The sequence below is a fragment of the Protopterus annectens genome, chromosome 10.part0 (assembly GCF_019279795.1).
Source record: "Protopterus annectens isolate FY-2018-M chromosome 10.part0, PAN1.0, whole genome shotgun sequence".
Lineage (NCBI taxonomy): Eukaryota > Metazoa > Chordata > Ceratodontiformes > Protopteridae > Protopterus > Protopterus annectens.
Window position 1 is genome coordinate 689088534 of NC_056744.1, and position 22802 is coordinate 689111335.

The 22802-nt window shown below is 42.1% G+C and overlaps 1 protein-coding gene across 2 annotated transcripts in view; it reads right to left on the bottom strand.

Annotated features, from left to right (window-relative positions):
• Positions 1-22802, bottom strand: part of OMA1 (OMA1 zinc metallopeptidase) — a 629416-nt gene that overhangs the window by 214295 nt on the left and 392319 nt on the right. For both annotated transcript variants that reach the window (XM_044085522.1, XM_044085523.1), the window contains 2 exons: positions 12375-12548; positions 12152-12259 (listed from right to left, as the gene is read on the bottom strand). In XM_044085522.1, coding sequence (XP_043941457.1) covers positions 12152-12259; positions 12375-12548 — 282 coding nt within the window. The remainder of the gene's footprint in view (positions 1-12151; positions 12260-12374; positions 12549-22802) is intronic.

Here is a 22802-nt window from a genome sequence, read left to right on the forward strand (position 1 = left end):
TCTATTGTCAGACACACTGACATCCCACTCACCAGGCTGTACAAGGAGAAGGTCACTGTAAGTTGCCTGTTGGGTGCCAGGATCCGCCACATAACACAAGCACTCAGGCCACTCCAAAGCAAGTACAAATATGACTCCGTCATTGTCCATGCTGGTGTGAATGACCTGAGACATACGACCCTGGACTACATGAAGAGAGACATACAGGAGCTCTCTGATCATGTTGCCCAGGCCGGTATGACCCTGACCTTGAGTAGCATCTTACCCTCACCAAGAATGATGCCACAGTATAAAGACAAAATGATCAATTTTAACAATTGGCTAAAGTATTGGTGTCATTCAAAGGGGATCCAGTGTCTGTCAGCCTGGGATGACATGCTCGACAAGCCACGTTGCTTTGCTAGGGACAGCTTGCATCTGTCACCCCTGGGCTTTAGAATACTGGCTAAGGCTCTTGCCACTCCCATAGTACCTTTTTTAGGCAAGGCTCAAAAGACAAACCCACCTCCATAGACAACACAAGGAAAAAGAAACTAAGGGTAATGCTGCTCAACGCCAGAAGTCTACACCTCAAGATGCACGCACTCAAGGCTCTCCTCAGTATGGAGAAAATCGATATCTGTGCAGTAACAGAAACCTGATTCAAGGCTCCCGAGAGCACTCCAAAACTACCAGGTTATACCTCATACCATGCTTTTCGACCCCAAAACTCGGACCGAACCACAAAAGGAGGGGGAGTATCCATATTCATCAAAGATACCCACACCTCCAGGTTAGTGGCACTGCACGAAGCATTGGAGACCATCCATGTGCAACTAACAGTGGGCAAAACTGCCTTTCAGTTTGTAGCCTGCTACAGACCTCCCTCCCAAACTCAGGAACCCCACTCAGCTTTCCTGAGAACACTGGAGAATATGAAGGTCTCTCCAAACACCATCATATTGGGTGACTTCAACTACCCAAACATAGACTGGGAGCACTACTCAAGCCCCAACACCCTCACCCAACAGTTCCTAGAATTTATAAACTCAAATGCTATGGAACAACTGGTCACCACTCCCATAAGAGGGGAAAACATATTGGACCTGATCATCACCAACATGGGGACTCTATGTTCCATATCAGCGGTATACCCCTCATTGGTAAGATTTGACCATAAATTAATCTCACTGGACATCCATATCCTGTCCCCACCCCCAGCCAAGGAAACCACAGTGAAGAACTTCTCAAAAGCAAACTTCATACTTCTCAAAACCGAGGTGGAATCCTTCAAAGCCTCCAGGCCAGTGGAAAATATGGCCCAAACCGCAGAATCCTTTACAAACGCATTCTATGGACACCTACAGGAATGCATGGATCGTGCTATCCCAAATAAAACCAAGACTCACTCCTCTAAAGGCAGGAGACCTGTCTGGTGGACCCCAGCCATAAATAAGCTATACAACAGAAGGAGGAAGCTACTACATGATAGAGCAAAATCCCAAAAAGGGAAAGCATCTCTGATCAGTACTAGCAAGAAACTATGATCCCTCATAAAATCATCTAAGGCCAGCTTCGAAAGAAAAATTGCACAAGACGCTAAAGATAATCACAAGGCCTTCTTTAGTTATGTCAGGAACCTGGGTGGAAACTCCCAGATATGCTCTGAGTTAGTGCAAAATGACAAAAAATACACTGAACCTACAGACATTGCCAACATCCTGGCAGACAGGTTCAGTGCAAACGTCTCCCCCCCTTCCCCCCCCAAAAAAGCAAATGTCTAGCCCAACAGAGTGTAGCCTCCCTGACATCACAGATGCACAGGTGAGAGCTGCCCTCTCCAAAGCAAAAAACACAGCATCAGTGGGACCGGACGGTGTCCCGGGCTGCGTCTTACACGAGCTCCAAGAACTGAACCCTCACATAAAGTCAATGTTCAATCTCAGCCTTACTACAGGATATGTACCCAAGGAATGGCGTACAGCAACAGTGGTCCCACTCCACAAAGGTGGTGCCACAACGGACCCCGGAAACTATCGCCCTATAAACCTGACTAGCCTAGTCTGCAAAGCTACGGAGCGTATCATCATGGAACTCATAAACAAAGACATTGGGAACCTCCAAACACTGGATCCTACCCAATTCGGCTTTGTTAAGGGCAGATCTTGCCTCTTGAACCTGGTCGACTTCTTTGAAACAGTCACCAAGGTCATAGATGAAGGGAAGGTAGTCCACACAGCCTACCTGGACCTCGCAAAAGCCTTTGACACAATACCCCACTCGGGCATCATAAATAAGCTCACCAGCTTAAATATCAACCCCTATGTCACAAGATGGGTTGCAAACTGGCTCAGGGATAGAACCCACATGGTCAGAATTGCAGGTGCCATGTCAGACTCTAAACCAGTTACAAGTGGCATCCCACAAGGCTCAGTCCTGGGACCTCTCTTGTTCGGTATATATTTCTCTGAGGTACAGGCTAACACGGGAGGACTATGGCTGACCAAGTTCGTAGATGACTGCAAACTGGGTGCCATAATCGACTCGCTGACTGACACAAGCATCCTCCAAAAGAGTCTCACAGAGATGGATAACTGGTGCCAGAGCCATGGCCTAAAGCTAAATGCCAAAAAAGTGCATAGTCATCCCCTTTGGGAAAAACAAAGTGCCCACAAATTACCACATAGGTGGTAATCCATTAAGTACGGAAGAAGTAATTAGGGATTTGGGGACCCAAGTAAATAGCAATCTCTCCTTTGACAATCACGTTGCCAAAGTGGTTAGAAAGACCTTCTATTTAGGCCACCATATCACGAAAGGGTTCACATCTAGATCAAGAGAGGTCATTGTGCCCCTCTACTCATCACTCATCAGGCCCATAATTGAATACAATGCCCCATTTGGGATGTACCTTAACCGACACTTGCAGCAACTGGAAAGACCCCAAAAGTACCTCACCAAGAGGATCAAGGGACTCAAACAGATGCCCTATGCAATTAGGCTAAAGAGACTCCAGCTCTACTCAGTTGCTTACCGCCTACTCAGAGGAGATCTGTGCCTGACGTATAAAGCCATGTCCAAACCAGAATTAATGGACATGCTCCACCTCAGGAAATCCAAATCCCTTAGAGCTACATGCTCCAGGGACTTAAACCTCAGCACAGAAATAAATAGGACATGCTTGAGGGACAGATTCATATCCCAGAGGCTCCCCTCACTTTGGAACAAAATCCCAATCCATGTTAGGCAGAGCCCCTCAATGACCCTCTTCAAGCGAAATCTTGACGAGTGGATGGGAGATTGTAGGTTTACCCCTGGAATCTCTTCTGTGTCCCTACTAGACAGAGGCACAGTAAACTAACCTTAAAAGGGTTATCTTCTGTGACCTACTATACAGAGGCACAGTCAACTAATCTAAAAGGGTGGCGAAAGCCAAACACACTCTGGCTAGGCTTATAAATGCCCTAGGGCAGATAGCCTAGTATCAACCTATGAACCTATGAACTATTTTACATGTGTATGCAACTTACTTCAATATGTGTAATTCATTTAGGGTATGCACTGTTGATTCTTTTCATGATGTCCTGTAGGGCGTCCTTTGCCTTTAAAAGTTTAGAACTAGTTAACTGATAGTGTTTCAGGCAATCATGTGACCTGATCACAATTACTTATGCATGTGGGTGTATATATACTACATTGGTGGACTGATACAGTTTTTTTTTTTGTTCTGATGAAGTCTACAGTTTATAACTGACAAAAGCGCTAAACTTAGAGGGGTATTAAAGGCTAGAGCATAATGACGTAATCAAAATAAGAAGAAATGGGGGTTTATTTGGGAAAAGAAAAAGATACAGTGTGGAATAGATAGGTACTCTTAGGGAGAGTTGAGATTACTGAGTGGCGTTCCGAAAGACATGTGTGAATGGGCATGCCTTCGTTGAAGGTGGGGCGTCGAGCTGGCAACTCGGCACCGTGAAACTCTACTGCCAATCATTAGCGAACCGGAGTTCCGCTGTGGCGAATCCTAACCGGGAAAAGCCACAGCGGAACTCCGGTTCGCTAATGATTGGCAGTAGATTTTCACGGTGCCGAGTTGCCCCTCACCTTCATTCCAAATATAGGCTGATTAATTGCACTTCAACTCAAACAAAAATAACAATTAAGTCCAAGAATTCTCTCGAAAAACAAGTATGCTTAATTCCCCAATAAACTAAAATCCTTCTAAGAGGAGATGTACACCCTAATCCTGACACCACCTATCACAATGAACACAAAGATAATTCTTGCCCACACACTTCTGTAACCCAACAACAGCCAATCCACAACCCTGGTAATTCAATTTTCCTTCCACCTTTAAATGCCTACTGTGCAACTCTGAGCAAGTCACTTAACCAGACAGTGCTCCCAGGTCACCCCTGAAAAGGGATAATGTGCCCACTGGGCTTAACTTGGTGAACAAATAAATTACATAAAAATACATTCAGCATTTCACAGCAGACGTGCTTAAAACTGTAATTGTTATATTTACTATGCAAATGGTCATTTACATTCATTTTGGCATTGTTATGTGAAAATAACTTCAAAGTAACCAAATTTACCAGTTATAAGATCATAGATACAGGCTTTAGATTTTTAGCTTGTTTGCTTCTGAGGCTTGTGAGTCGCTTTTTGTTCAGGTAGAGGTCTAATAGCGGAACTTTCAGAAGAGCTGTGATGGCACAAACAAATCTCTTGCCTTAAAATTAAAAAAAAAAAGGCTGGGATTCAAAGAAGAGCACATTGTGGCAATACATGAGAATTAAATTAGTGAGTAAGCTCAAAGCTAAGAAGGCATTCTTTACACACTGTAGCTGAATCACTGTACACCTTGCAGGGCTGCTAACTAATGCTGTGCTCTGTGCTATTTGTCTGTGAATGTCATCCCAAGTCTTTGCACATAAAAATAGCTATACAGAAAAAAATAACATAAAATTAAAGCCTAGGGAGCAGAATTAATATGTTCAAGGGAGAGCCTGAGAGGGAATTTCTGCTGAGTCACATTGCATCACTTCACAATGGTAAGAGAAAAGTTTAATTTGCCACATATTCAGAATACCAGAGAGCATAAAACTTGTCGTACTGTGATTATGGATTTGATTTCTTAAATGGTAATTATTCTTTAAACACATAAAAGGCATTGCATTTAATGTTTAGGAATGCTACTTCTGGTAGAGATTGAAGCAAAGTTTGCATACACAGCACACATACAAGTATGAGAAGTAAATATTTCAACATTCAAATTGCAGATTTTTTATTATTACTATCTAGTACTAAGTTACTATCTAGTGCTAAGCTAGTTGAATCACACTTGCAGAGTTTGGTTAGTGAATATGATAACACTTAGTGCTTAAGACTGTTATTTTTGAATTTACAGCAATACAGTCATAGCAGAAGATACATCTGCATGTTTTTTTTTTCCTTTATAGGAAACTAACAATTTTTACTTTTTAACTCTCGGGGAAAGTACAGTTGTGTACCTACCATAAATGTAGATGTTCGAGTGTATACACTGCTGCAGTCATTACACTTGGGGTTATCCTGCCGTCAGGCAGTTCCCCAGTCGGCCTGAGTTCCAAAGTCTTGGTCCGGCGTCGGTTGCTGTCGCCTCCTCCCTGACGTCAGTGCGACAGGGGTATATAAGATGCAGCCGATGCCATTTTCTTCAGTTTTTCTTGCCCCAGATGTCAGGTGCCTCTAAATAGGTAGGCAATTCCAATTGCTAATAAAACATACATAAGAAAAGCAAAAAACAACTTACAGCTACCAGCAAATACTCCCCATAGGTAGTAAGGGTAGAAGACATAGGTACGTACCAGCCAGTAAGAGGGGAAGGAGGGAGGGTAACCTGGACTGCAGCAGTGTATACACTTGAACATCTACATTTATGGTAGGTACAAAACTGTACTATGTTCATTGCGTTACACTGTTGCAGTCATTACACTTGGGTAGAATCCCATAGCTGAGGTAGGGTGGCTGGTTCTATAAGGCAATACGGGTGGCTATAAGGCCCTGCAGCACTGCAGTGGCGAAGCCAGCCCTGGATTTAGAGTATAGAGGCAGATGGTAATGCTTGGTGAAGGTATGTACAGAACTCCAAGTTGCTGCTTCCAAAATATCCTTGGTAGGTACTCCCCTGAGGTAGGCAGTTGAAGTGGCTGTTGCCCTGGTGGAGTGAGGTCTAATGCTGCTAGGTACAGGTTTTCCATGGTACGTGTACCAGAAATGTATACAATGTCCTATCCATTTTGAAATAGTCTGTTTTGAAATGGCTTTTCCCTGTGCTCCTGCAGCATATGCTACCAATAATTGCTCAGATTTTCTGAAAGCTTTGGTTTTGTCCAAGTAGAAGTGTAACTGCCTGTGAATGTTCAAAGAGTGCAGTAGTCTCTCTCCTTTATTCTGTGGTTTAGGATAAAAAGTTGGCAGGTGAATAGTTTGGTTTAGAGCCACACTGGATACCACCTTTGGCATAAACGTAGGGTTAGTTCTTAAAGACACCCTGTCCTGGTGGAAAATGAGGAAAGGTTCCACTGCCATTAGTGCCTGTAATTCTGAAACTCTTCATGCTGATGTTATTGCCAGGAGCAGAGCAGTTTTCCAAGAGATGTATTTTAATTCTGCTGTGTTAGCTGGCTCAAAAGGAGGTAAAGTTAGTTTTTCCAAAACAAAGTTGAGGTCCCAAGTTGGAGTAGGTGCTCTACGGGGCGGTCTTATGTTTTTAGCCCCTCTGAGGTACTGTTTTAACAGAGGATTAGAGAAAATTGGTGGATCCGTGTTGTAATGAGCAGAGATGGAAGAGGAGTGGATCTTGATGGATGAGAAGGAGAGGCCTTTGTCCAGCATCTCAGTTAAGTATTGTAGTATCTGAGGAATGTTTGGGACAAGAGGGTCAAGGCTGTGAGCTTGGTTCCAGGCACAGAATCTCTTCCATTTATCCGAATAGGCATTCCTGGTACTTGGCCTTCTGGCCTCCAGAATGACATCCAGAACAGCTTTGGAGAGAGGCACTGCTTGCTTGACTAAGGAATCTTCCATGCAGCTACGTTTAAGGTCTTTAGCTGGCTGTGTAGAATTTGATTGTTGTGCTGAGTCAGCAGATGTGGGATTTGAGGCAAAATCCAGGGTGGTTCTTGTGCTAAGCTCCTTAAGATTGGGTACCAGTGCTGGCGTGGCCAGTCTGGTGCAATCAGGATCATCTTTGGCTCTTCTTGCCTGGCTTTTATGAGTACCTTTGGTAGGAGAGGAAGTGGTGGGAAAGCATATACTTGTAGGTTCTACCAGCTGAATGAGAGGGCATCCACTTTCCATGCTTGTAGATGGTAATTCCTTGTGCAGAATTTTTGTAGCTGGCAGTTTATTGGGGATGCAAACAGATCTATGTCCGGGCTCCACCATTTCTGTGTTATCATTCTGAATATTTGTGGATTCAATTCTCATTTGTGGGGATCCATGATGTTTCTGCTTAAGTCGTCTGCCAATGTGTTTTTCTCTCCTGGCAGGAATTGTGCTTGCAGATGAACTTGAAGGTTTATAGCTGTGTTCCACAAGGTCATGGCTTGTCTGCATAGGGGGTAGGAGTGAGTGCCCCCTTGCTTGTTTATGTACCACATAACTGCGGTGTTGTCTGTTTTTAGTAATAGTTGTCCTGGATGCAGCAGGTGCTTGAAAGCTATAAGGGCATTTTGTACAGCTAGCATCTCTTTTTGATTGATGTGAAGATGCCTTTGTTCTGCGGGCCACGTGCCCTGAATACATTTTCCTGCCATGTGTGCTCCCCAAGCGTAATCCGATGTATCTGTTGTCAGTGTTTGCCTGGCTGTGGGTTGTGTAAAAGGTTGTCCTTTGTTGAGGTGACAAACTTGAGCCCACCATTGAAACTCCTGTTGAAGGCAAGGTATTAGTGGTGTAACTGTTTCCTAACTTTGACAGTGTTGAGACCATACATTCTTTAGGTACCATTGTAGTTTCCTCATATGCAGTTTGGCATATGGAATTAGTAGTATGCAGGATGCCATGTAACCCAAGGCCTGCAGAATTTTTCTTGCAGGGAGTTGGGTCTTTGTTGCCATCAATTGAAAGTATTGAGTCAGTTGTCCTTGCTTGTCTGGCGTGAGATAAGCCATCTGGGCCGTTGTGTTCAAGCTGGCACCCAGAAATATAATCTCTTGTGAGGGCACTAGTTTTGATTTCTTTTTGTTTACTGTGTACCCTAGGCAACTTAATAACTTCTTTACAAACGTCAGATGCTCTAGAAGAATGTCCTTGCTCTCTGCTTGAATCAGGCAGTCGTCCAGGTACGGATACATTTTAATTCCTTTCTGTCTGCAAAATGCAATTACTGGTGCCAGGCACTTTGTGAAGACCCTGGGCGCAGTAGATAAGCCAAAGGGCAGTGCAGAGAATTGGTAGTGCATTGAACCAGCTATGAATCTGAGGTATCTTCTGCAGTTTTGTCTGATAGGGACATGCAGGTAAGACTCCTTGAGGTCCAAAGTCACGAGCCAAGCGTTCTTGCCCAGCATGGGAAGAAGCTGCTGTAATGTCAACATTTTGAATTTCGGAACATCCAGGTAAGTGTTTAGAGATGAAAGATCCAGAATGGGCCTCCAGGCTTTGTCCTTTCTGGGTACCAGAAAGAGTCTTGAGTAAAATCCTTGTCCTTGCTCCTGTGATGGTACCTTTTGAATAGCTCTCATATCCATGAGTGCTGTAATTTATTTTTGAGCCTCTGCCCATTGATTTAGTGGCAGATTTGGCATTCCTTTTAACCTTGGCAGAGTGTGGAAGTGGAACCTGTAACCTTGAAATACAATGTTGAGAACCCATTTGTCTTTGGTGATCATTTGCCAATTGTGGTAGAAGAGTGCCAGTTTTCCTCCCAAGGGGGCTGCCAAGAGGGATTTGTTTGGCAGCTGTAGTGGGAAGTCATTGGAGCTGCTTTTTATATGGTTGGGGCCTGTCTTCCCCTTCCTTCTGGCCTATGGCAACCCATTGTCGAGGCCTATAAGGACCTTGTGTTTGACCTCTACCTCTTGGACGTCTGTATCTTCCCCTTTGAGGTCTGTCTGTAATTGGAAAGGACCAATTCTTAGTTGGCCAGTTTCTGCTAAAACTAGGAGGCTGAACCTGTAAGAAATCCTTCACCATTTGCATAGATTTAGCCTTATCCTCCATCTACTTTAATACCTCCTCTGCCTTAACTCCAAATAACACATCCTGCTGCAAAGGTGCATCCAATAATTTTGCTTTAACATGATCTGGTAACGTATGTTCTTTTAACCAAGCATGTCTTCTAATGACAGAGCCTGTAACTGCTGCTCTGCAGGAGGCCTCTACAGAATCAAAACCACATTGCAAAGTATGCTTTCCCACTTGTTCAGCTGCATGCAATAAATCCTGCATTTCTTTAAAATTAGGAGGATCTGATTCTGGAAACATTTTCTGTTTTAACTGAGACAGTAAAAATTGCTGATATTTTAGCATGTGAAACTGGCAATTTAAGGCTCTCATTGCTAAAGTTGCAGACGTATATACTTTCTTTCCCCATCTGTCTAATGCTCTGGAATCTCTGTCAGAGGGAACTGGATTCTTGGCTGATGAGGCCTTAACTCCTTTGGGTCCCTGAGAAATAGTTTCAGGGTCAGCTACAGGGCTTTTATACAGAAATTTATGGGAGTCAGGGACTCTGTAGTATCTGTCAGGTTTAACAGGGGCTGGAGGTAAGGAATCAGGATTTAAGCTGGATTCAGTATACACATCATCCACAATATATAACACTGGTGGAACAGCAAGGGGTCTGTGTTGAGGTAATAAAAGGAAGTCTCTGAGCCTTTTCTTGGATTCTGAGTAATCCTGGCCTAGGGTTTCCCCAAAGGAGTAATCCTCAGGCAGTGAGGCTGATGGAATTGATTCCTCAGCATCAGAATCCTCATAAGGGGGTAAACAGTATCTTAGGTCTGAGGATGAATCAGAAGAGATGGACACCTGGTCGGATGAGTCATAGTCTGCATCCTGCCTAGGCCTTTTATCAGGAGGGGGATGGGAACCCCTGATCAGAGTGATTAGGTCTTCGGCCATTTTCAGCATTTGTTTCTTAGGCATGGAGGCCTGTCCTGGAGAATGCTGCATTTGTTTCTTTGATTTTAAAGGAGGATTGGACTTAGCTGAGGGTTTAGTGCTTAACTGAGTAGGTCTGAAGACACCCTCTGAAGCTGTGGGTTGCTCAGCTACTCCGGATCTCTCTGAAGGGTTAGTCTCAGTAAGCTGAATAACTTGTGCGTCCGAAGGCCCAGTCATCTCCATCTGGGAGTCAGAGGCAGCCTGTGGATCTACAGAAGCGGTCATCAGGGGCTGCGAAGGCGCCTCGCTGAAAACCGGAGAACCGGCGACTGGCCTAGAAGAGGCTTCGTCGTCAGTTTTAGGCTTCGGATGCCTGTCCTTGTCTTTGCGCTTTTTGTGTATTCCGGTCGTCGGAAGTTCCGACGGCATGGTATAATTGAATTTTCTACCAAAATAATGTCGGGCAAAATCAAACCGACGTTTAATAGTGCGCTTGTTAAACCTAGGACAAAACCGACAACCAGTGACGTCGTGGACTGGGCCTAGGCATGGGATACAATAGGAATGGAAATCCTTATGAGGTATTTGCTTCCCACAAGAAATACAGTTATTAACTTTTACTGACATCGGTCTGAGGCAAGAAAAAGTTTCCCCAACGGGGTACTTAGCTTTGTAGAAGACTTCGGTTCTGGATTCGGAATGAAAATCTCAGGAGACGGCCAACCGGCACTTGCAAACTGCTTTTGCTTCAGGCACCGCACGGCAAGAAAGACTGAAGAAAATGGCATCGGCTGCATCTTATATACCCCTGTCGCACTGACGTCAGGGAGGAGGCGACAGCAACCGACGCCGGACTAAGTCTTTGGAACTCAGGCCGACTGGGGAACCGCCTGACGGCAGGATAACCCCAAGTGTAATGACTGCAGCAGTGTAACACGATGAACATCTGAAGCCAGTAGAGAAGCGAAGATATAAATAACACTACATGAAAGGATAAGAGTTATAAATAACACCAAAACTTTAAAATTGAGCTCATTATATTCTAGTAGATATAATATGAAGATTTCTGTACAGTTTATGACTATGCATTGCTGCTTTGGTATTACAGCACTGACTTTTACTGCCTGTTATATACTCAATTTTCTTCTCATTCTGGATAGTCGAATACATCGAGAACACTGTCAGTGTTTCCATTTAGGATGGGTTAAGCAGGTATTAGTGTCCCTTAGAACAAAGATGAAGGGAAGATATACGGGGCTTGCTTGAGTAGTTTACATGTAAGAAGACAACATGGGTTAAACTCAGGATCACATTAACAAAATGCTAATATATGAGGGATTATACATATTAATTAGGACTTTCTGCCAGAGTTATAGTGTTAGCATAATAACTATATATTTGTTTTCTGACTGATTTACTTGTCTACTTCATTTTCACATTAAGAATACAGAACTTGAGTTTCTAGGATCTCAGGTAACTTGGGGGCTGGCTTGGTAGTGGAGGGAAAAAATTTTAGATTCACTGACACCTCTAAATTTATTGAGTAGGTTGTAGTACTTGGCTCAGTGTACTATTTCATATACATTGCATGGAATTATTAGAGTTTGATGTTAGATACATTGACAGTATGTTAGAGTTCATTTCCTTTATATGTACATTAGTCTATATGTACTAAACAACACTTCTCCATGAAAGTTTTTTCATTACTGCAGGTACACCACCCCTAATCCTTATTCCAGGTTAATTAGTTCCGAAATCTTAACAGGCCAACTTCCCGGAATGTGCAGGATTAGAACTCCTTCGATTACACAGCACAAATCAGGTGCCATTAATTGCGTTTACTGGCTAATACAACCATGCAGCTATGCAGATTATATCATCCACTTAAGGCAGCAGTCATAATTTAGATGCCATACAGATACAGACTGGACTGTGCATCATCTGTGCACCAGGCTAGCTTACAAAATGAATGTTTGGCTAAATCAATTACGATTTTCCCCTACAATATTGTTTCAAAATACCAGATATTTGTGCACTGCAACTTAAAACTTGTTACAGGTGACAACATACTTACTGCATGTTCCAATAAAGCATGAGCCAGTTCATGTCCAAGAATAAAGCAGAGCTGATGACTATCTGATACAGTGTCCAGCAAACCAGTAAAAACGAATATCTGACCATTCTGTCAACAAATACACAGAAAATACACCTACAATTAGAAAAATTCTTTCACTTAACTAATCGACACAAGCTGGTTGCAAATTTCAACAACTTTAAATTTTCTTTTGTTTTCTTACCGGGAGCACAAAGGCATTAATGTCTGGCTGATCAACAACATGAACAGTCCACTTCATCTCAGAGAGTTGTGGGATATCCTTGTTACTTTCAATTAAGTGTTTGATGAGTATTGCAACTGCTTGATATCGCGGGTCTGTGTCCACCAGCATTTTATCATTATAATCATCCATCCACTACAAGGGAGACATAATAAAAAGGCATTAAAGCAAGAAGTAATAAAAATAAAAAAAAAATCAGTAAGTAATAACTAATTAATGTTTTACATAATCAAGAATATAGACATATTTAAAAAGCAAATACACACTTCAAAACAACACACACATTTTTAAAATCAACTAGGTGGAAAATTCATAAAAATAAAAAAAAAAAAAAAATATATATATATATATATATATATACTGGAGCTTGCACTACATGGTGAGGATCAACCAGGAGATGTAGAACTTTAACCACAAGCCCAGCCACCTGACATGCATATAATGTTAAGTCCCTGGTACCACAACAGGAGACTCCAGTACATACTCTATCCAACTCTAGTGACCAGAATACTTAGCTAGGTTATCCTTCACTTAGTGTCATACAAGCACTGTGCATACCCCTCCTTCCTTACCCACGTTAAGTAACCAAATATAAATATAAATGATCACATCTAGGGTCACTTAACCCCTCCTATTCCCTTGTAATAACTACATAAATGCTGACACATCAGACAACCCAGCATGTTATGTTCCCAATCTGTACTGCAATCACACACATTCACAATTGTTAAACTGCCTCATGTACAGTGGTGTTTCTTTCCACCTCCTACCTACCAGTAAATGTGAAGTGGATGCCTGTGTCTGAGGTGGCCCCTCTCTACCACCCCCTTAGAAATACTTCTGTCTGTTATTATATGTAACTCAGCTCACGGCTTTGGTCACAAACCCCAGACTTCCATCCCCATAAAATAAAAAAATATTCATGCCTGTGTTTCGACCAGCTGCCTTTCATGTCTCATTCCTAAAATACATTCAAGTGCTTGTGTTTTTTGGCAGGGGGGGGGGTCATAGCTCACATCCTCCGCTTCTAAAATAATGTAAACCTGAAACTGCAGCAACTCTGCTTCCAGTGGAAGCTCTTGACTGGTGAAATATGAAATGGAAGGCAGCCATTGGATAAGCTGCAAATGAGGAAGTAAGACCAGGAGGTGTATAACATACTGCATATGTACCTGTGAGACAGTATTCCTTTAAAACTACAAGTAGTCTAGTATTCCTTTAAAACTACAAGTAGTCTGAGGTTGTCTATCATGTGACTAGAAGGAGTTGGCATTTGTGAGTATAGGTTTAATGAAGAAGCGGTTTGGTTTTTGCCTTTTGCATTTTAACACCTCTATGCCTTAGAGTAATGCATTAGTAACTTAAGTCTTAGATGACATGGTGTCAAAAGTAATAATTTGTTTAAGTTTTTTCTTGTACAGTACTGAAAAGTCATGAAACTCATTTCATCTGCCTGTGTACTGTCTTTCATTATTTCCACTGGAATAGAACAAGTGAACAATATGTAGACATGTTAACGTATTCTTCATGAGTTTGTCTTTTCACATTTTACGAAACAAAAAAATCCGCCACATTTACTTATTTCATCACAAAGAGACCATTACTGAATGAAAATACACATTTCATCTGAATTCTAAATGCACTAGCACATTTTTTATAAATTCAAATGCAACAGGAACAAACTAAAGATTTGTAGCAATATAGGTCTGTTTCCAGTTATGATGATTGCTTGACAATCCGGTATTAAAAGAACAGCTTGCTAGAAGACAAACATTTTTTTTTATATTTTGTAAAACTATTTTTATAGTTCAATTCTTATTTCCTGTGGGATGGTCTCCCAAAGTTTAGCTATAACTTCTCCTGCATTAGTCTCCATGTTTGTTACTAGAGTTGCTTTGAATGTTGAGATCTTAGCTGTTTGTGTGTTTTATACATTATGATGATTGCTTCTCACTTACTACTTACTAGGCATGTGTAAAATATTATGAGACATTTAACATTATGCTGTAATTATATTATGTTGTAGATGTAACCATTGTAATTTTTGTAGAGATGTACAATGATGAGTTTTGTCTGGAAGATTTGTAGCAAAACTGGCAATTTTGTAACAGCACTTTTCAAGTCTGTTAAGGACAGTTAGAAGCCAACAATTATTTAATACAGTTTCTCTGAAAGTGGAAAGATACAATCTGACAGTGCTACAAAGGATATTCTAGGCATACTGTAAACCAAGGAACATATTTATTTATTTAGTCAGGAAGTCAATCAGTTAGTTAGTCAGTTAGTTACACTTTAATGACTACATTAGTCCCACTAGGATAATTGCTTCTTTTCAGGGAAGACCCGAGATATTTGGAATGACTATGAGAAATTTGGCCAAGGCCCTGGTGAAGTCACAGCTGTGTAAGTTAACATAATAGTAGATGTTCAAATAGAGCACTGTTGCAGTATCCATTGCCATATGTGTTATATCCTTCCTAAGACAGAACAGTCAGCCAGCTTCCAACGCTTAAGGGTACCCTCCATGCACCCAGACAGACCAAGTAGGGCTGGAGAAAATCAGCACTCTGGGAGCCAAGCCCTTCAGAGCTTTCATGTCAACTGAAAGACAGAGGCAAGGGCCTTGAAACAGGTCAATGACAGGTAAATAAAACTGAGCATCTGAATATCTTGACCCTAGCAACAAAAATATACAAAAATAGGGGGTGGGGTGGAGGGATGGAGTGAGCAGTAACTACGACAGTAATCAATTTGAAAATCTACTATTATGGTAAGCTTACTTACACTGTTGGACTATGTTCATCAGTAAATCACTAGGGCAGTACCATTAGCTGTATGGATAAAATACCATTGGGAGGAGGAAGGATGAAGATCCAGCAGCCCCAATTGGTCCTAGCAAAGCCTGCTTTACACCGGGAAATGAAGTCTAGTTTGTAGTGCTTTGTAAATGTACAGAGGACTAAGTTGCTGCTTCTAGAATACCTCTGCAGACCACCAATTTATAAAAAGCCACTGAGGAAGCCAAGGCCCTAGTAGAAAATGTATTGACCCTGTCTGCAGTTGGCTTATTATAGGGGGAATAACAAAAAGAAATAACATGGGACAACCACTTGGAAAATGTCTGCATTAACTCTGGCTGTCTTTTTTCTTACCCTTATAACATATGAATAACTGATCAGAATTTCTGAAGGTTTTAGCTCTGTCAAGATCTATCCAAGTTGTGTGCAAACACCCAAAGTATGAAGAATCCTTTCTTCTTCATTTTTAGGTTCATGTAAGAAGATGGGGAGATGGATAGCTTGGCTCACAGTATACTCAGATTCCACTTTGGATGTAAAAAGGAATTAGTTCTCAAAATAAACACTATCTTTGTGGAAAATTAGAAGGCTTATGCGCCATAAGAGCCTGCAATTCAGATACTCTTTGTGCAGAAGTCAGTGCAATCAGCAACATGGCTTTCCATATTAAGAGCCTCATATCAGCCAGATGAGCTGATTCAAACAGAGTAAAAGTTTTTTATGTTTTTTTTTCAAAACAAAATCAATATGCCAAGGCAGAGCCACTGGTTTTGTAGGTGGATGAGTAGGCAGAATCCTTCCAAAAACCTCATGACATGGGAATTATGAAACAGGGGGATCCATGAGCAGAGATGAACAAACAAACCTGATAGAGTAGTAAGAAAAGACAGAGAGTTAACAACTTTCACATATATTGTAGAAAGTACAGTTGTGTAAGATCTTATCATAACAACAGATGTCCTTCTTCTCACTGTTGCTAACAGAAATTATAGGAGGAGGACGCCACAAAACAGCCCTCCAAAATCCCATGAAGGATGGTCCTGGCAAAAACCCACCCTGGCCCTAAAAATGACATTCAATTTGTAATGTTTGGTGAAAGTATGAACATAAGACAAAGTAGCGGATTCCAAAATGGATCTACTGTGCAGACCCTTAAAACAACCACCAGAAGAGGCCACTGCCTTGGTAGAATGAGCACAGACAGAAGAATAAAGCTGCTTGCCATGAAAACAAAAGGCCTTAGAAATCTAGGAGGAGACTGCTTGCTTAGTTACTGCCAAACCAAATTTCCTGGCATGAAAGGAAACAAAAAGCATTTCATATTTCATGATATGTTTAGTCTTGTCTAGATAATATCTGAGCTATCTGTGTAAATGCAAGGTGTGAAGAACTCTCTCACTAGGATTCTGTGGAGAAGGGAAAAAAGAAGGAAGATGAATGGACTCATTCAAGGAAAAATCAACAACCAACTTGGACATAAAAGAAGGGCTGTTATTAAGAGACACCCTGTCCTTGTGAAAAACTGCAAAAGGTGGAACTGCCATAAGTATCCGAAGTACAGAGGCACTCTTGGCAGAAGAGCCACCAACGATATAGTCTTCTAAGTGCAATGTTTTACTAAAGAGGAAACTTCAGGTTCAAAATGGGACTGAGTGAATTTCTCAAGAACAAAATTAAGGTCCCAAGAAGGAGAAATAAGACTTTCTTGGAGACGAAATATGAAGGATGCCTTTCAGAAACTGCTTGACTTCTAAACCAGAAGCCAGAGGTGGATTCAGAGGCAGCCAAGGGCATATGGCTGACAAATGAACTTTAACACATAAATATGCCAAACTTGAGCAACTCATGCAAATAAGAAAGGATCGTAAGAACACCCACAGAAAAAGAGTCTAGGTCATGCCTGAGACTCCAAATACAAAATCTCTTCCATTTAGTCACAGAGGGTTTTCCAGTGGTGGATTTACTGGCCTCCTGCAAAACCCAAAGCACATCCTCAGAAAATTGGTGTCTAAAAGAAATCAAAACCCTGTTTGTAAAAGTGTCAAATGAAGGGTGTGCAAGTGAGGTTAAATGAGAGATCTGTTGTGAGACTGTCAGATGAAATGGAAGGGGGAGAACCAGTGCCATCTGGGCCAAAAGGGAGTCACCAGCAAGATTTTGGGCCTGTCCCTCATGATCTTGTGCAGGACCTTTGGTAGTAGAGGTAGAGGGGACAGACATACAGAAAAATCCCCTTTCAAGAAAAAGAAGGCTTGGCACACTTGAACAGAACTGGGGAAGCTGTCTGTTCAAAGGGGAGGCAAAAAAAAATCTACTTGAGGAGCACCCCACCAATGTACAATGTCCAGAAATGCCTCCCTGTGAAGCATCCATTCATGAGGATTTGTCCTGTACCTGCTCAAAAAGATTGCCACAAGATTGTACTCTGTAGGAATGCAGACCACCTGAAGAATCAAGTGATTGCAGACTGCAAAATCCCAAGCCTAAAGAGGCAATCTGCAAAGAAGGTAGGAAGGTAAGAGTTTGTGCCCCCCCCCCTCCCCTTTGTTTGTTGATGTACCACATGACTGTGGAATTGTCTGTAAAAACCTTTAGAGGACCTGAATCCTAAAGGGAGTGAAAGACGTGGAGAGCTAGAAGTAGAGCACTCATCTCCTTGATGTTGATATGGTTTGCTAGCTGCAGATGAGACCAAAGACCCTGGACTTTGAGGCTGTTGGAGGAGTCTCCTCAACCTTAATCAGAAGCATCAGTGTTCAGCTCCTGAGTAGGGAGAGAAACTTGAAAAGGCAGATCTGGACTCAGGGAAATCTGGTGAGTCCATTAGCAGAGCTTGAGCTTGAGACAAGGCAAGAGAGGAACCGGATATTTGGTGCAGCCAAACAGTCTTGAGATACCGCTGAACTTTTCTCAAGTGCAGTTTGGCAAAGGGAACCAAAAGAATGGTGGATGCCATGTACCCCAGAGTTGGAGAAATTCCCTTGCAGGAAAGACTGGAAGACGTAGAACAAGCTGGAAATAAGCAGTCAAAGACAGGACCTTAGGAGGCAAGCCAACACTGGTATGGTTGGAATCCTGCAATCCAGGAACATGTGTTCCTGAAAGGGAGTAACACAAACATTTTGAGCTTGAGGGTGAACCCCACGTGGCATAGAAAAAGCATAGTGAAGTGTAGATCCTGAAGCAGGAGCTGCTTTGAGGGGGCTTGAATCAAAATCCAAGTAAGTGAATATCTGAATTCCCTGAAGTCTGCAGAAGGTTACCATAGGAGCCAGACATTTAGTAAAGACCCTCAGAGCTGTAGAAAGACCAAAAGGCAAAGCAGAGAACTGACAATGAGAGGAAATAAAACAGAGAAAACATAAAAACTTCCTTAAGAGAAGGTGAACAGGAATATGAAGGTAAGCATCCTTCAAATCCAGGGATAACAGAAAAGCTTGAGAAAGCAACAGAGGGAAACACATCTGAAGGGACAACATCCTGAAAGAGGGAACATTCAGAAAGGTATTGAGAAAGAACATCTCTAGAATGGGCCTCCATGACCCCTTCTTCCTGGGCACCAGAAGCATCCTTGAATAAAAAAACATGTTCCCTGCTGAAACAAGGGGACAGACTGGATGGTTCCCTGTACCAACAGATTCTGAAGAACTAAAGGAAATGTGGGTACTTCCAGATCATAAAGTAGCCATTCTGGATAATGGAAAGTACCTAAGTATCCATGGTTATCTCTTGCCAAACAGGAAAATAAAAGAGTCAACCTAAGGGACAGAGAAATCTGGCCGAGGGGATAGGAGTGACAGAATGTCAAATAATAGCAGATTTGTCAGGGAGAGGAGGCTTTTGACCCTTAGAACCCTGAGAAGGCTTGCCTAGAAAAACTCTCCTAGAAGCCCTCTTGCCGCTAGAAGGCTGCTTAAGTTGTCAACAAACCAAGGAAGGCTTAGATGGATAATTTCTCTAAAACTAGAACACAAGAGACAAAGATTTGCTTCAAATCCTGAATAACCTTCTCTTTATCCTGAAGGGGCTTAAACAGTTTAGCCGCAGTAGTGCCAAACAGATTTTGACTGTCTAAGAGATAGTCTAATAATCTGGCCTTGATGTCTTCAGGTAGACCCTAGAGATACAACCAAGAATAACTCCTCATTACAGATCAAGATGCAGCTGCCCTAGCAGAGGCATCAGCAACATCACAACTGTATTTAACAGAATGACGAGGCAAGCAGAGCTCAAAAGCCAGAATGTCACCAAGTTAGGAGAAAAGAGCCAAGACATACCTAGTCATATGGGTCTGGTAATTAATAGCCTTGAAAGCTAAGGTATCAGAAGTATATACGTTTGGTCATACCTGTCCATGGTATGGCTATCCTTATTAGAAAGTAAAAGCTTACAAGAGTACAGCAACTTGGATGGTTTACCAGTGGCAAAAGAAATAACAGCAGGATCAGAGGAACATGTTTTATACAAAAACTTTTGAGCTTCATGAGCTTTATAGAACCTGTCTGGTTTCTTAGGGACAGAAGGCTAAGAATCAGGTGCTAGAGAAGCTGCAGTGAAAGTATCCAAAACTGAAGGAACTGCAGAAGGCCAAGGAGAATCTATCTACAAGAGTTCATACCATCTTTTTTGAACATCAGAAACCTGTGAATAGTCTCACTTGAAGAGTTCTCTCACAGGAAGTGGCATATCCCCAAAGGACAGTTATTCCACAGGGGAGTCAGGAGAAAGTGAATCCTCTTCTTCAGACCCCAAAGCAAGAGGAGAGTGGATCTGAGAAGAATAAGCCAATGACTCCATCAGAATCAAACTCTTAATTAGAGGAATCAATATATCTAGGATGTCTGGAAGGAGTGGAAGACCAGGGAACAGAAGCAGGAGCAGAAAATCCTTGGGGGAGCTAAACAGCCATGAGAGCTCTAAAAAGCCCCTGAGTAAAATCCTGTCCCTCTTTGTGAGGATCCTTAGCCACAGGGGCCACATGCTTGATATTCTTCTTTTTCAAGGGAACATCAGCTTTAACAAATCTAGGAGGTTCAGACACCTGCCTAGATTCAGTGAGGGTACCAGCACCTATTTCCTAACAAGTATTTGGGGAATCCTCCTCGGCCCCTCCAAAATAATCAGCCACGGTTCCCCCTCCACATCTGCACTAGACATAGGCAAAGCCTCTCAGTGGATGTGTGGGTACACAGCTCAGTGTTGGTTTCCAAATGGGTCGAGGCAGAAGGAGCTGACACTGGCAATGGACGGTCTTTGAGTTCTTCATCCAACCCAATGGAGACATCATGTGGAGGCTGGACAGCAGCAGGATGAGTTTGCCCCTTTTTGGCTTTCTTAAGTGGTGGCTGAACATCCAGGCAGGTGGATTCGGCCATGGTACCCTGAGCCAAGAGCTTTAACCACTGGTTCTCCAAATAAATAGAAAGAGACAATAGATGTTAGATGACTGCAGAGTCTCTTAGGGCAAATACCTGGCAAATTCCACATTACAGCCACCAGAAGGTGAAACTGGAAATCCACTTTATTATACTTTAAAATAGTTAAGCGCTTTTGTCGGTAGTGAAACTGCAATTAGTTCAGGCAGCCAGGATAATGACAAGGAATGAAAAATTTTTTGAGGAGGTCAGTTTTATTTTGGACATGTTCAAAAAGAGTGGCTACCCGGATAATTTGTTGGTAAATGTTAAAGATGAGGTCTTGAATAAAAGGCATCCTGGTACATTTCAACCTATTTTAGAAAAACGAGTTAGTAATGAGGCAAATTGGCCAGACATTGGCGAGAAGGTCTCTCCTTTATTTTGACCTATAATAAAGACAGTTTAGCCATATGTGACTCAATGAAGAAAAACTAGAATTTGTTATCTATTGATAAACCCGTAATAAATAAAGTAGGGATCAGACTAAAATTTATACTTGAGAGAGCAGTCTTTTAAGGACATCCTGGAAAGTATTTTTTGAATAATAAGATTTTCAACAGATTAGCTAATAAAACAATAGGAAATTACAAATGTGGTATGTGCAACCAGTGTCCGTACAAATTAACAATAGATGACAATTTTAAGTTAGCCAACATTAATATTGTCATTAATTCACATTATAATTGCCAGTCTAAAAATGTGGTTTATTTAGCTAAGTGTTTAAAATGTCCAGCTTTCCAGGTGATTAAAGGAAATGATATAGGAACAGATAGGTGCATGACTGCTGAATCATACACCAATGCACTGTATGAGCACATATACAAATGCATGGAACAGGCCATACCAAACAGAACCAAGACGCTCTCCTCCAAAAAAAGGGAGCCAATTTGATGGTCCCCTACCATAAATAAACTGTACAACAGAAGGAAAAAAACTGTTTCAGAAAAGGGTGAAGTCCCAAGACTAGAAAAACTCCTTTGTTAGCCTCAGCAAAAAACTGAGATCCATCATCAAATCCTCTAAAGCTAGCTATGAAAACAAAATTGCTGCAGATTCTAAAGACAATCACAAGACATTCTATAGTTATGTCAAGAATCTACATGGCAATACTCAGATCTGCTTGAGTTACAGCACAATGGCAATACATATACAGAACCAACTGATATTGCCAACATATTGGCTGACAGGTTCAGTGTGAATTTTACCCCCTTTTCACCCCCTAAAGGACCTATCACAATACCTGAGGAATGCCAAGTCCCTATTATCAAGGCTACATAGGTAAAAACCACACTGTCCAAAGCCAAGAATACAGCTTCCATGGGACCTGATAATATTCCTGGCTGTGTTCTACATGAATTACAAAGTGAACTGGCACCACACCTGAGTACCCTATTCAATCACAGCCTCATTTCAGGTTTTGTTCCTACCGAATGGCGTACTGCTACGGTCATTCCACTCCACAAAGGGGGAGCGACTACAGACCCTGGGAACTACCGCCCCATTAGCCTGATGAGTCTGATATATAAGGCTATGGAGCGCATCATCATGGACCTTATAAATAAGGAAATAGGGAATCTCCAAACTCTAGACCCCACGCAGTATGGGTTTGTGAAAGGTGGATCATGCCTGCTCAACCTGACAGACTTCTTCGAGTCTGTCACCAGAGCTGTGGATGAGGGCAAGGTAGTTCACACAGCCTACCTAGATCTTGCCAAGGCCTTCGACACCATCCCTCACTCAGGAATCATAGATAGACTCACTAAACTAGGCATAAACCCCTATGTAATAAGATGGGTTGCCAACTGGCTCACTGATAAAACCCACACTGTGAAAGCAGCGGACTCCAAATCTGACTACCGGCCAGTTACAAGTGGTGTCCCACAGGGATCTATCCTAGGTCCTCTCCTGTTTGGTATCTACTTCTCTGAAGTTCAAGTCAACACAAAGGGACTCTGGCTGACTTTGCAGATGATTGCAAACTGGAAGCCATTATTGATTCTCCAACTGATGTAGACATTCTACAAAAATGCCAGAACCATGACCTTAAGCTCAATGCCAAAAAGTGCATTGTCATTCCCTTTGGGAAAAATTTGGTGCCAATGAACTACCACATAGGCAGTAGTCCACTAAGCACTGAAGGTGTGATAAGAGATCTGGGGACACAGGTTAACAGC